The sequence below is a fragment of the Callorhinchus milii genome, unplaced genomic scaffold, assembly GCF_018977255.1.
Source record: "Callorhinchus milii isolate IMCB2004 unplaced genomic scaffold, IMCB_Cmil_1.0 Scaffold1, whole genome shotgun sequence".
NCBI lineage: Eukaryota > Metazoa > Chordata > Chondrichthyes > Chimaeriformes > Callorhinchidae > Callorhinchus > Callorhinchus milii.
The window spans coordinates 83,118,446-83,130,674 of NW_024704742.1; the positions used below are offsets into that span (position 1 = coordinate 83,118,446).

At 41.4% G+C, this 12,229-nt stretch overlaps 1 protein-coding gene across 8 annotated transcripts in view; it reads left to right on the plus strand.

Annotated features, from left to right (window-relative positions):
* LOC103185469 (protein tyrosine phosphatase receptor type D) overlaps positions 1 to 12,229 on the plus strand; it is a 327,531-nt gene that overhangs the window by 297,416 nt on the left and 17,886 nt on the right. For all 8 annotated transcript variants that reach the window (XM_042332552.1, XM_042332524.1, XM_042332528.1 and 5 more), the window contains 4 exons: positions 5,073 to 5,192; positions 6,247 to 6,401; positions 10,131 to 10,416; positions 11,784 to 11,962. In XM_042332552.1, the coding sequence (XP_042188486.1) occupies positions 5,073 to 5,192; positions 6,247 to 6,401; positions 10,131 to 10,416; positions 11,784 to 11,962 (740 nt within the window). The remainder of the gene's footprint in view (positions 1 to 5,072; positions 5,193 to 6,246; positions 6,402 to 10,130; positions 10,417 to 11,783; positions 11,963 to 12,229) is intronic.

Sequence of the window (12,229 nt, forward strand, 5' to 3'; positions counted from 1 at the left end):
GAAATGCGTGTTTCTTTAAGGGTTTCAAAGTTCAACATAGCTATGAATTGTCCAATGATATTTCCTTGAAATGTACCCCTTACTTATAATTATATAAAAAACGCATCTCATCTTCCTGTGTAAATGTTACAAAATACTGGTTGGACTCTCCAACAATGACTGCATCAAAGATAGAGGCATTACCCTTCCATTCCCCCACCCTTTGGAATTCCAACCCACATTCCCTTCGCCTCGCTCCCTCCCTTGCCTCCTTCATGGCACGTCTCAAGACCTTCCTCTTCAACCATGCCTTCGGCCACCCTCCCTGCCCTCCACCTTCCCTGATCCCAACTCCCCTACGCGGGTCCAAATCCCTGACTGTCCAGTACCTCGGGACATCCTCACAACATGAAAGGCACAATACAAATGTAATTTTGCATTGTATTTTTTAATTATAAGGAAAGCCTCATCTCCAAGCTGTGTTTCGGTGTAGTCATCCTTCATTTAATTACATTCCTCTTTCTCTACCCTCTCACCCCATACTTCCCACTCTCTCACACACAAATTCACTACTTTACTTACAGAACCCTCCCTCCTCACTATATTTTCTCTGAGCCTCTCGACTTTTCGACTTGTTTCACTGTGTTTAATCCTCTCCATGTCTGGCTCCAATAACTCTCTGAGGACTACAGCAGCATTTCTGTAATGATATTAAAAAAAACTAAAATTTACGATGCTGGAGTGTATGCCAAAGCTGCAGTGAATAATGGAATGTGCCTTTTGGTTTTGTCCGTTCCGCTAATTGCACTTGATATTAGAATTTTTCACAAGATAATGTGTAGTTTGACGATGCTGCAACTACTGAGCGCCAGTTTGAAAAGCTGGAGAGTTGTTAAAGTTGTTCAAATCATTTGTGTCTCTGCTTTCCTATCATGCATCATGTTGTTCTCTCTCCCGTCAACCTCCCCATCCACTTTCCCACTGGCAAATCGTCAACCGTTCAGCCTCGTGGGTGACTGTAAATTTTAAAAATGGCTTAAGCTCTGTGGTTTACAACCCATAGAGTAGAGCTGAGGCGTAAAGACGAGGAAGGTCACAGCTTCTAGACCAGGTCTGTGTCATGTTCATCGGTCTCAGATGTGGTGGCAGTTCATCTTCACTACCCGTACCCCTCACTAGCCACAAGGGGGAGGGGAGAACAATACTGCAGATGGTAATCAGAGAGGTGACATGACATTGAGTCCCATTCCAGTACAGAGACTTTGGGGAGGGAAAAGCTAGTCACAGTTCCTGCTCCTGAGCGGTTAAGTTCCAGTCAGCACATGCATCATTTCTCTGACTACTGAATAGCGGCTTCTCCACTCCCCCACCACCAACCCCCCCCCCCCCCCCGCCCCCCCTCCCTTACCTTCTAGTGAACAGTGGAGATTGAGTGAGGACAGGATTGTCTTTGGCTGTGATTTCCCATTTCACTCTCCCATACTATTATAGACTGCATTCAAAGAGTGACTGTAAGTGACCAGGGGTGGCCTGTGGGACTGCACCCAGACACAAGGCATGTCTGATAGATAGGAACAGAAAAAAACAATAAACTCAGAAAAAGATGTTGAATTTTCAACCATAGAATTTAGGCCATTTGACTCATTTTTGCATCTGGGTATTTGCTCTTCTAAGAATACGTGAGTCTGGCTTATTCAGTGAGTTCAAGCCCCACATTTTGGACAATACAGAGCTTCACCAGCTCATATTTGTCCAGGCTGACACTCCAACTAGATGCTGGGGGAGCTTTGTATTGTCCAAAATGCCATGCTTTGGATGAGATTTTAAAGCAAGATCCCATCTGCATGTCCAGGTGGATGGTAAAGATCCCTTGGCACTATTTGAAAACAGAAAAGAATTTCTCACAGTGTCCTGGCCAACAATTCCCCAAATAAAATCAATCATTTACTTCAAAGCTGTTTGCAGGACAATGCTTCATAGAAGTTGGCTGCACATTTGCCTGTATATCCACAGTCACTAAACCTTCACAGTAAATCATATGAAACACTTTGAGATGTCTCAATGAGGTAATAAGGTGCTATATCAAATGTAAGAATACTGCCAATTTATTGAAGGGCTGACTAGTTAGGATCAAGGCTGACATCGCAACCCCAATGCATTTTGTTGTAACGTTGAAAAGTATTTACTTAAGGTCCTGTACTGCATCAAGATATTATTAAAATCTCATAAATCTACAAGTGATGAATGAGAAACGTATGAATCCTATTACCATTCACCCCTTGCACTTTTGATTTTTTTCACACATCTCTTTTCCAAAAACTTTGTGCCCTGTTTAATGACAGACAGAGCAGCCGGAACTATAAATTATTGTTGCCCTTCAGCAAGCCTCTGCATTCCCAAGCAAGAGGTGAAAACCCCCAACCAAATCAAGAACCTTTACACAACCATAATTAATATTGAAACCCTTTAAAGCCTTAATTATGAGTACTTTTAGCTTCCCAAAGGTAAATAATAATAATTGCACACAGCGACATGCCACAATCAGCCATGAAATGAGTAACCAATTTTATTGGGGGGGATTGTTGACCAGGACACAAGGAGAAAACTCCTCTTTTCAAATAGTGCCATGAGATCGTTAATATCTACCTGAATTGGCAGAAGGGACCTCAGTCTAACGTCTCATCTGAAGGATGGAAAGTAATGGACTTCATTTCCTCAAATAAAAATAATTAATAATAATCCCTCCTCCACCCAACTACCCCACCCAAGAAAGCCAGAATACTCTGGTTATACGATCATTCACATAAAGTATAGAGGAAACAGATGGGTTTTTGTTTCCATTGAATGAATTAGAATTTGTGGAGATTTGCAGTTATTTTTGCCTGTGATATAAAAGTGACTTCATTCTGAAACACCTCTCAGAATTAAGTCTCTTGTTGATGTTGTTCCTCAAAGGATTATTTATCTTTAAAGTAACAAGAATAATCCTTGCATTTGTACAGTGCCTTATCACTTTGCCAAGATGTCTCAAAAGGTTGTTTATCATTGGACGCAGAGAGGGAGTTTGTAAAAGCTAGAAATGTATGAACGCTGATAGGCTCCCAAGGTCTGAATTGAATTGAAAATGGCAAATTGTTGTGATTCACATAATAGCAGTTGTTGCAGAAAGAGCCACCATTGTCCATTGTGTGCTTCTGTTAACACTTCTCCTCGTAGTCCTTGTTCCAGCCATTCCCTGTAGTAAAAGATACAGTCCATGTTTTAGAATACCACAGGGTTGTTTTAGGTTCTGCTAGTGCTGTTGAAAAAACAGCAGGTACTTTTTAATCTCTTCAATGCTATAAACTTAATGGAATTCCACATCCATTGCCTTCCAGCAAGAACTGTTATATTTTCATCCTTATAATTATAATACTGCCCCCATTTAACATACTGCAGGGTGCCTGCCTTTGCATCTTATTATATTAGCTTGAGATTGTTTTTTTTATTTTGTATGGGATTCAGCGTTCGCTAACCTGAGAATGTGTATGTTTAAACAGATAAAGGCCAACCAACATAGGATTTCTAATATCACTTTTCTGTCCTCAGTTTAGTGTCATCAAGGCGATGTATACCCAGATGTCTTTGCTCTATGGTTTAGGTGGTGAACTGTCTAATGCATGCTTTGTGTGTGTGTGTGTGTGTGTGTGTATATATATATTTGCCGTGGGGGGTGGAATTGTAACAATGTCAAATGCGTTCTTGCCATCTATCATCGCATGGCATGTTGAAGATAGAGCTAATAGTCTATAATTGTATCAGAGACCCAAATTCTCACGGCCTTAGATTGAAGACTACTCAAATCTAATATGGAAGTTCTTAAATTAAGTCATAATTTTGAGGGGTACCCTTTCAAAATTATGATTTGAGTTTCAAACTTTTTTTCTGAAATTCTATGGGATCTTAAATTTGAAGATGAGGGACTTAAGGCCACAGCCACACTAGACTGCAGGCTCCTGAAGTCTGCCAAGGCAGGAGGAGGCTTTTCTTCCCCAATCGCAGCCCCATCTGAGACCAGATGCAACGTAACAAGTGTTCATTTATACTGGGTAGCAGATCTTGTATTTCCATTCCCTCTACTTCAACTTTTTTTTCTACTTTACCTTATTTGTTTTTAAATTATGCATTCATCCACAAAATCCGTGGTCACTCCATTTTGCAGTATATCTTGTGAAGCGCTCAGAGACGTCCTCCTGACATGAAAGGCACTAGACCCAATGTGAGGATTATTGTTATTATATGTTATTATGTGGTAACTTACTGCTATAAGTGGTAATGTGATGATGATTCCAAAGAGAGTGTTGTTCTTTTCTGGAACTACGTCGGTAGAATATTCACCAAAACTTGTCAATAACTAGTCAAGACTCTTTTGAATATACAATAGGGCCCCTTTATACTATAGTAATAGGGAGCCATAAAATCCTGACCAGTGTTTTTGACAGATAGGGATCACTTCTGCATCACAACAATGCTAATCCGTGACATCACTCCATGTGTACAGACAGCCGGCTTCTCAAGTGCTACAAAATGGCCAACCTCCAGGTACATCAGTTTGTCACTTTCACGTGGCTGGAAGTGACGTTAGCGGTGACCTGATGACCAGGAAAATGGCTATTGTGTAGGAACCAGAAACCCCCCCAAAAGAGCATTATAAGTGAACCCACATTACAATGAAGCACATTATAATGGAGCTCCACTGCAATTAAAGGAAGCGAAAGCTCCTCCTCAACTCCCCTTTTGAAATATTTCTCTACTAACAAACACTTGTGAACATTACGTTGCGCTAACATGCTGCTTTCAGAACACTTGAGTTTGTGAACTTTAAGAGGGTATCAAGATCATCTTCTTCAAACACTCTCCTACGTCTACCCTCCCTGCTCTCCACCGCTCCCAATCACAACCCCCTGCTTGGGTCCAAATCTCTGTTTGTTCAGCATCTTGGGATGCCCTCTCAATGTGAAAGGCGCTTTACAAATGTAATTTGTTGTTGTTGTTGTATTCCTTATTCTGGGGAGACATCTCTCTTCATTCTAGATCTTTGGTTCATCTTATAGGTGAAATGTGACCAATATTGGCCTTCTAGAGGCACAGAGACTTTTGGATTGATCCAGGTCACATTGCTGGATACAGTGGAACTGGCAACCTACTGTGTTAGAACATTTGCATTATACAAGGTATTTATTGCAATGTAATGCTTCTTATCTGACAATAAGCTTTGCTTTTTATTCCAGCTTTATGGCATATGTTACTCCAAGCTGATCCCTGGCTGGGCTTTGGCCAACATTTCCTGTTTATTGTTTGTTTCTCTCCTATATGATATAGTTTGAAATATCTCTGCATGCATGATCTTTCTCCAAAATCACCTGATGTATTCTCAAAAACTAAACACGGTTTATATATAAAGTGTTGAAATGGGGCAATTGAAAACCAAGCAACCAGCACTGTCCAGTGCAACTATCCATTCCTGATAGAACTGTTGTCATTGGAGTGCATTCAATCTCATGAAATGGTGTTCATTCAGTGTTGGGCAATATGCCCCTAAACAGGAAATGCTGCCTTTACATTAAGCTCAGCCTGTATAAACGCTAAAGGGGCACAGGTCACATTGAAAGCACTCACGTTTCAATAGCTCATGTACAACGTCTCCTGTACATTTTTGTGACTAAAGCACTTTGTCCATTCACTTGATTCATTGTGGTTTCGGTAGAGGACAATTCCTCAGCATGGCCTGCCACCTATGGCTCAGATCTCTGCAGTTTCCCATAGTTAAATCAGATTTGCGGTTGTAAAATCTGCCAGGCTAATCACCATTTCATTCATTGAAGACAACAAAGTGGCATGATTTGATCTGTGAAAGACAGGCAGCGGATGTCACTATGTGAGTCAGCATGACACCCCCCCCCCACCACTTGTCAATTATCGCACTGGAGTTTTGTGTGTGTCAACATGCTAATGACAACGTGCTAACATGCGGCTGTCAGGCTTTCAGACGTTTTGCTCCTGTCCCTAGAACCTCATCTCCAAGTCCCATCGACTCACTCCCTCATCATTCAAGACACATCTCAAAACATACCTCCTTGACTACTTTCACATCTCTCCCCACCCCTTCGGCTCCCCCTCCCCAGATCGGGTACCCAGCCAGCAGTGTTGTCCTCCTGACATGCAAGGTGCTGAATAAATGTGATGTGTATTGTGTTGCAATAACATGGCTGTGTGGAATCCTGACAGAACGGCTCCAGTGAAAAGAGGGAAGTCCGACAGTTCCAGTTCACCGCGTGGCCTGACCATGGCGTTCCAGAGCATCCCACACCTTTCTTGGCCTTCTTGAGGCGAGTGAAAGCCTGTAATCCTCCCGATGCTGGGCCTATGGTTGTACATTGCAGGTAAGTGAAGCATTCCATCAATGTGGAGTTTCGTAAGCAAATTGGTTAGCTTTCTTTCCTTGCAACAAGAGGACGTTGGTTTGATTCCTGGACGGGGCAAAACCTTAGGCAAGTTTCCTTACTCCACACGGTTTACCTAGAAATAAGTAGGAACCTAGTTATTAGTCAATTGGCAGATCACTTTCCGAGGGTAATAATCTGTAAAAAAAAAAAAAAAAGTGTCATTCAATTCACCACTGTTTGTGGAACATTGCTATACCCAATTGGCTGCCGCGTTTTGCCCACAAAATATACAGTCAATTCACTTTACATTATATTCTGTGAAGTGCTTTGAGATGTCTCAACGATGTGATAAGGCACTATATCAAATGCAAGGATTATTACCACTGACTGATGGAGCAGCATGCTTAGTTTACTTTTTAACCCTTTTTCCTTCTTATTCTCTCTCCTTTCTCTTTCTCTCCTCTCATTCTCTTTCTCTCCTCTCTCTCTCTCTCTTAACAATGTTCTCCTCTTCCCTTCTCTTCTCTTGATGTAATTTGACTGTAATTTTCCATATGCTCAGTCTCCCTCCTGTACCTCGCCTATTGTTCTAGTGTGAGCCAAGGCAGTGAGCCTTGACAGGCTGAATGAGCCTACAGAATACACGTCCCTGCAGCTTGCAGTAAATCTTCCAAAGTGCTTTGAGATGTTCTCCCGGCATGAAAACCACTGTATCATATGCAAGAATTATTATTTATTACTTAGAGACATGCCATGCAGATAACATTGCACACTTTCCAGCAGTGATCACTGGATCAGAAGTAAAAACCCTGGCAGATTTTTCCCTTCCCTAGCCCAGGATAGTGAAGTTAATAATAGGGAGAGAGTGTGCATTCCATTCCAACAATTTATATCTGGAATTTCCATGGGTAGGTGAGATTCATGGAATTCTCACTTTGGTTTGGATAATAATAATAATAATAATGATGATCCTTCCATTTGATATAGCGCTTTTCACATCTTCTAGATGTCTCAAAGCGCTTCACAGTGTATACTGTAAAGTGAATTGACTGTATATTTGTGGGTGAAACGCAGCAGCCAATTGTGCACAGCAGTATCCCACAAATAGTCGTGGATTGAAAATGACCAATTTATTATTGTTTTTTTTCTTGAGGGATTATTATCAGGCGTGTGAAGTAAGGAAACTTGCCCAAGGTTTCACCCTGCCGGGAATTGAACCCAGGTCTCTCGCTTGCAAAGCGAGTGCTCTAACCACTGAGCTACAGGACTCCACAATCTTAAGCATGGTGATGGGTTTACGCATGTGTCAGACACTTGGTTGACCAAAACAGTTAATTGGAGCTACCAAATCCAAGAACAGCTAAATAGGCCAGGGATCAACCCAGAGACCAGTCCAGTCCGTTTGACACAACTATGGAGTGAGCTAACGGGGAGCTGGCCTGGGAGGCTTTGCTGTTATTGCTGTCATGCTTATATCCTGTTCTCTAGAAGCAAGCTTAGGGTCCAAATAAAACAGCTTCCCACAAGGAGAGGCAGTCATCCCAGATTAATGTCATAATTGTTTCAATAAGTGTCCGCCTAAACCACTGTTTAGGCTAAGCAGTAAATCAGTGTGATCCAGTCAGGAGGAAAGACTTGAGGACTATGTCTAGAATTTAGGAATGATCGAAAAATGCAACATTTGCTAACAGGTTGGAATTGATAACTCACATCAGATCATGAAATGTCACACTTTTCACCCTCCTTATGCGGCAGCTGACAGATATATTCTCGAAGTTGCAGCAGCCATGAGAGGCTTGTGATACATAGGAACGTAGAAACAGGAGTAGGCTATTCAGCCCCTTGATTCTGTTCGGCCATTCTATTAGATCATGACTGATCTGTGCCTCAACTCAATATGTGAAGAGACAAGACACCATCCTTGAAGATGTTTTTTTATTAGCCTTATTGTCAGAAATAAGTGCACACGTTTTAACCAGTTCAGTGACAAATGTTTCTGGAGCAACATTATTTACAGTGTAGATGAGGCAGCCCCTGAAAGGTTAATGAGGAATCGGAAATTCCAGGAGTAGAGAGGTGGCAAGGGAGTGCATTCTGCCCTGAGCCGTTCAGAAGAAGCTGATGTTTATGAATGGACGTCAAGTGCTGTTGAATGTAATGCAAAGTGCACAGTTTAGTTTTGAGAATGTCAACATGGCTAAGCGTCTCCTGAGAACTTATCGGGACTGAATTCAGGGTCAGCCACCTCTCCCAATTCAAAGGAAAAATTCCTCTTCCTTTTTCTGTGGAATTGCATTGTGAAATTTATGTTTTTAGTAGCAGAACCTTTGAGGGAACAAACCGATATCATTAATCATTGAGCCTTTATAAATCACTTGGCTGCCTGCTAATGCATTGCATATGTTGTGTTGTGAAGTCTCTCGCTTTGTGCTAATGCGTAACGAATGAAAAAGTCAGCTATGCAATAGGGCTGCTTGTCGTGCCTGTGCATTTGCCAATTAACCATGCACTATTAAACACTAATAAACTTCCAACAACAAAGTGATGTTTCCATTACCCCTGCATTCATGGTCTTCAGATAAGACTATTTTTAAATTATTTGTTTCACATACAAACATTGAAATTGACAGCGCAGAAGGAGGCCTTTCAGCCCATCAAGTGTATGCCATTATTTTTTTCTCCCTTTCTCCTCTCCAGCAGGAGGTTTGGCCACTTTGGGGATTAAAATTCTCCCCTCTCAGTCACTTTTAGAATTTTTTAGCAAGATTCCGTAACAATGAATCCCAATAGAATTCCCACCAAAACGTTGGAATTTGACTCCCAAAGTAGATCATGCGGATGCACCGTTCATAGGTCAGTGCGCAATTGGATGCCACGATTCGCCCACAAAATATGCAGTCAATACACTTTACAATATATTCTGTGAAGCGCTTTGAGACGTCTGGAAGACGTAATAAGGCGCTATATCAAGTGCAAGGATTATTATTATTATGTACTTCAAGCTACTGAGAATGAGTCTCAATTTGCCCACTTGAATTCTTTACTAAGAATCCTCTTAAGAACGAACACAAACCAGACACAGACATCTCTTCCTTTTACTCTACTTTTGTTCGTAAAAACATAAGCAACAATTGCATAATTTTATTGCTTGATTTAAAAAAAAACGGAACAGAGACCAGGAATCAAAAATGGTAGGTGTGCATCTAACCAGTTCAAAGCGCTTCTCTGGTACTTCTCTGGGACCTTGTCAGGCTCAGACTACCCTATTCATTGTAGCTTTGGTTTGCAGGGTTGAGAGCATTTTTGTCTACACCACCAGGTGAGATTGAACAACAGAAATGCATTGATTTACAGTGGGACTGACATTGCCACCTATGGTCAGGTAGACCAGCAAAACCAGACTTACATGTGCAGTATTTACACTTGGGCCAGAGGTATCAGGGGATGGTCCCCTATAATGCATTGGTGGTTGGCTTCAGGAGAGGAAATAGTGCAGAGGAGGTGGGGAATTAGACTAATCTGAAACCAGACTTACATGTGCAGTATTTACACTTGGGCCAGAGGTATCAGGGGATGGTCCCCTATAATGCATTGGTGGTTGGCTTCAGGAGAGGAAATAGTGCAGAGGAGGTGGGGGATTAGACTAATCTGAGCTAAGAGAAACCACTGAGAAGATGTCTGATATCAATGTCATTTCAATGTTTGATTTGTATGCTTTGTTCTTAGTGCCGGAGTTGGAAGAACTGGGTGCTTCATTGTAATAGATGCCATGTTGGAGAGAATAAAGCACGAGAAAACTGTAGATATTTATGGTCACGTAACACTAATGCGATCACAGAGGAATTACATGGTTCAGACTGAGGACCAATATATCTTTATTCATGATGCACTGCATGAAGCAGTGACTTGTGGAAATACCGAAGTGCCAGCCAGAAACCTGTATGCTTATATCCAGAAGCTGACACAAGTGGAGCCAGGAGAAAACGTCACAGGAATGGAACTGGAATTCAAGGTAATTCAAGTCTTCTTATTGAGGAAAAATATTGGTGCTTAATATAATAGTTAACGCCACTGCCACTGATTTGACATGGGTATTCAGCCATCATCTACAAGTCACTGTGCCTCCTGGAGGTTGAGCCTGTGCTTGAACCATATCATGGTTTATTTTTAGTGGAGAAACTGAAAAGCCAATGGTCTTCCAGATTAATTGATCCTTCACCTCATGGCAGCTTGTTGGATCGTGTATGCGAATACATCTTGGCTCAAGACGTACCTCTATGACCACGGTTGGGTCATCTTTCCCCCAACCCCTTTTGCCTCCCACCCTCAGCTTGGGTACCCAGCCACCAATGTCGAGTGCTGCAAGATGTGTATATATTATTGTGGATTTTAAGAAAATTCCTCTGTAAATTGGGAGATGCTATGACCTGCAGAACAGATTTCACAGAAAGTCCTGGCATTAAAAAGACTTTCAGAGCAGCATTCCAATGGGTTTACATCACATAAGTCCAGTTATTGAAAGGAGTCACACGCAGAATCCTTATTAAAGAATCCCATTGGAAGTCGTTGCTTATTATCCAAAAGGTGGACATTATAGATCCCATGACACTATTCAAAAGAGAAGGGAGTTTCTCCTGGTGCCGTGGCCAGTAATTCCCCAGATAAAATTGGCCATACTCTTCATGGCTGTTTGTGGCACATTGATTGCTAAGCACAAATTGGCTGCCGTGTTCACATACAAAATAGGCAGTTACTGCACTCTACATTAAAATCCTGTGAACCGCTTTTGAGATGTTTTGACGATGTGATACAGCACTATATGAATTCCTAGCATGATTATATTCCCTTAAGTAATTACATAAACCTGGCCAAACAGAATAACTTTTTAAGACTTTTCAACTAACTGTTAATGTTTATATTATCAGAGGATGCAATATTTTTCTTTCTCAATTCTGTCTGTCACTTCAAATTTAAAACCGCAAACAAGTGCTATGTGAATGGGAAGCAAAATGAAGGCACGTTGCCAAAATAAAAGGCAGTCACTTCCTAGCTTCTGCCTTGATTTTCCCAAATGGAAAAAGCTTTCACATTGATTTAACTTGAAATCGTAAGAAACATGCTAGCTCTCTCAGTCCAAGACATGTATGTCAAATATAAAGATATGTACATAAAGGAAAAAGTACCTAAGAGTGCCAGAATCTAGCCAATAAATTGCATAACAATCCACTTTTTGATTGATTGGTGTGTCCATTACTGATGTTAAATATACTATTGTTGAACTCTGGCCCAGGAGCTGATGTTATTAGCTGGTGTGTGTATGACTTTCTTATAGCACCATTATCTAGTGTAACTGAAACACTCTTTGTTTTTCCTCCACAGCATCTAGCCAACACTAAAGCTCACACATCAAGATTCATTAGTGCCAATCTCCCATGTAATAAATTCAAGAATCGCCTTGTTAATATTATGCCATATGAATCCACAAGAGTATGTCTACAGCCAATCAGAGGAGTGGAGGGCTCAGACTATATTAATGCCAGTTTTATTGACGGATATAGGTAAGTGAGACTAAAATGGTATGAAGGGGAACACTCCTGCGGTCTGTGTTTGTTGGGTTTCACCCATAGTGAGGCGCGCTCTGTTGGTATATAAAAAGGATGAGAACAGAGGTAAATCAGTCCAATTGTGCAGCGGCTACTATTTTCCTGGTATGAATCTGTCAGTTATCGCACAGTAAGTCTGCATTGCTTTACTCAGTAGATAAGAAGGCATCCTGTGAAGTGGTAGTGAAACACATTCAGTGACACACGCAGTGACCGCATTGC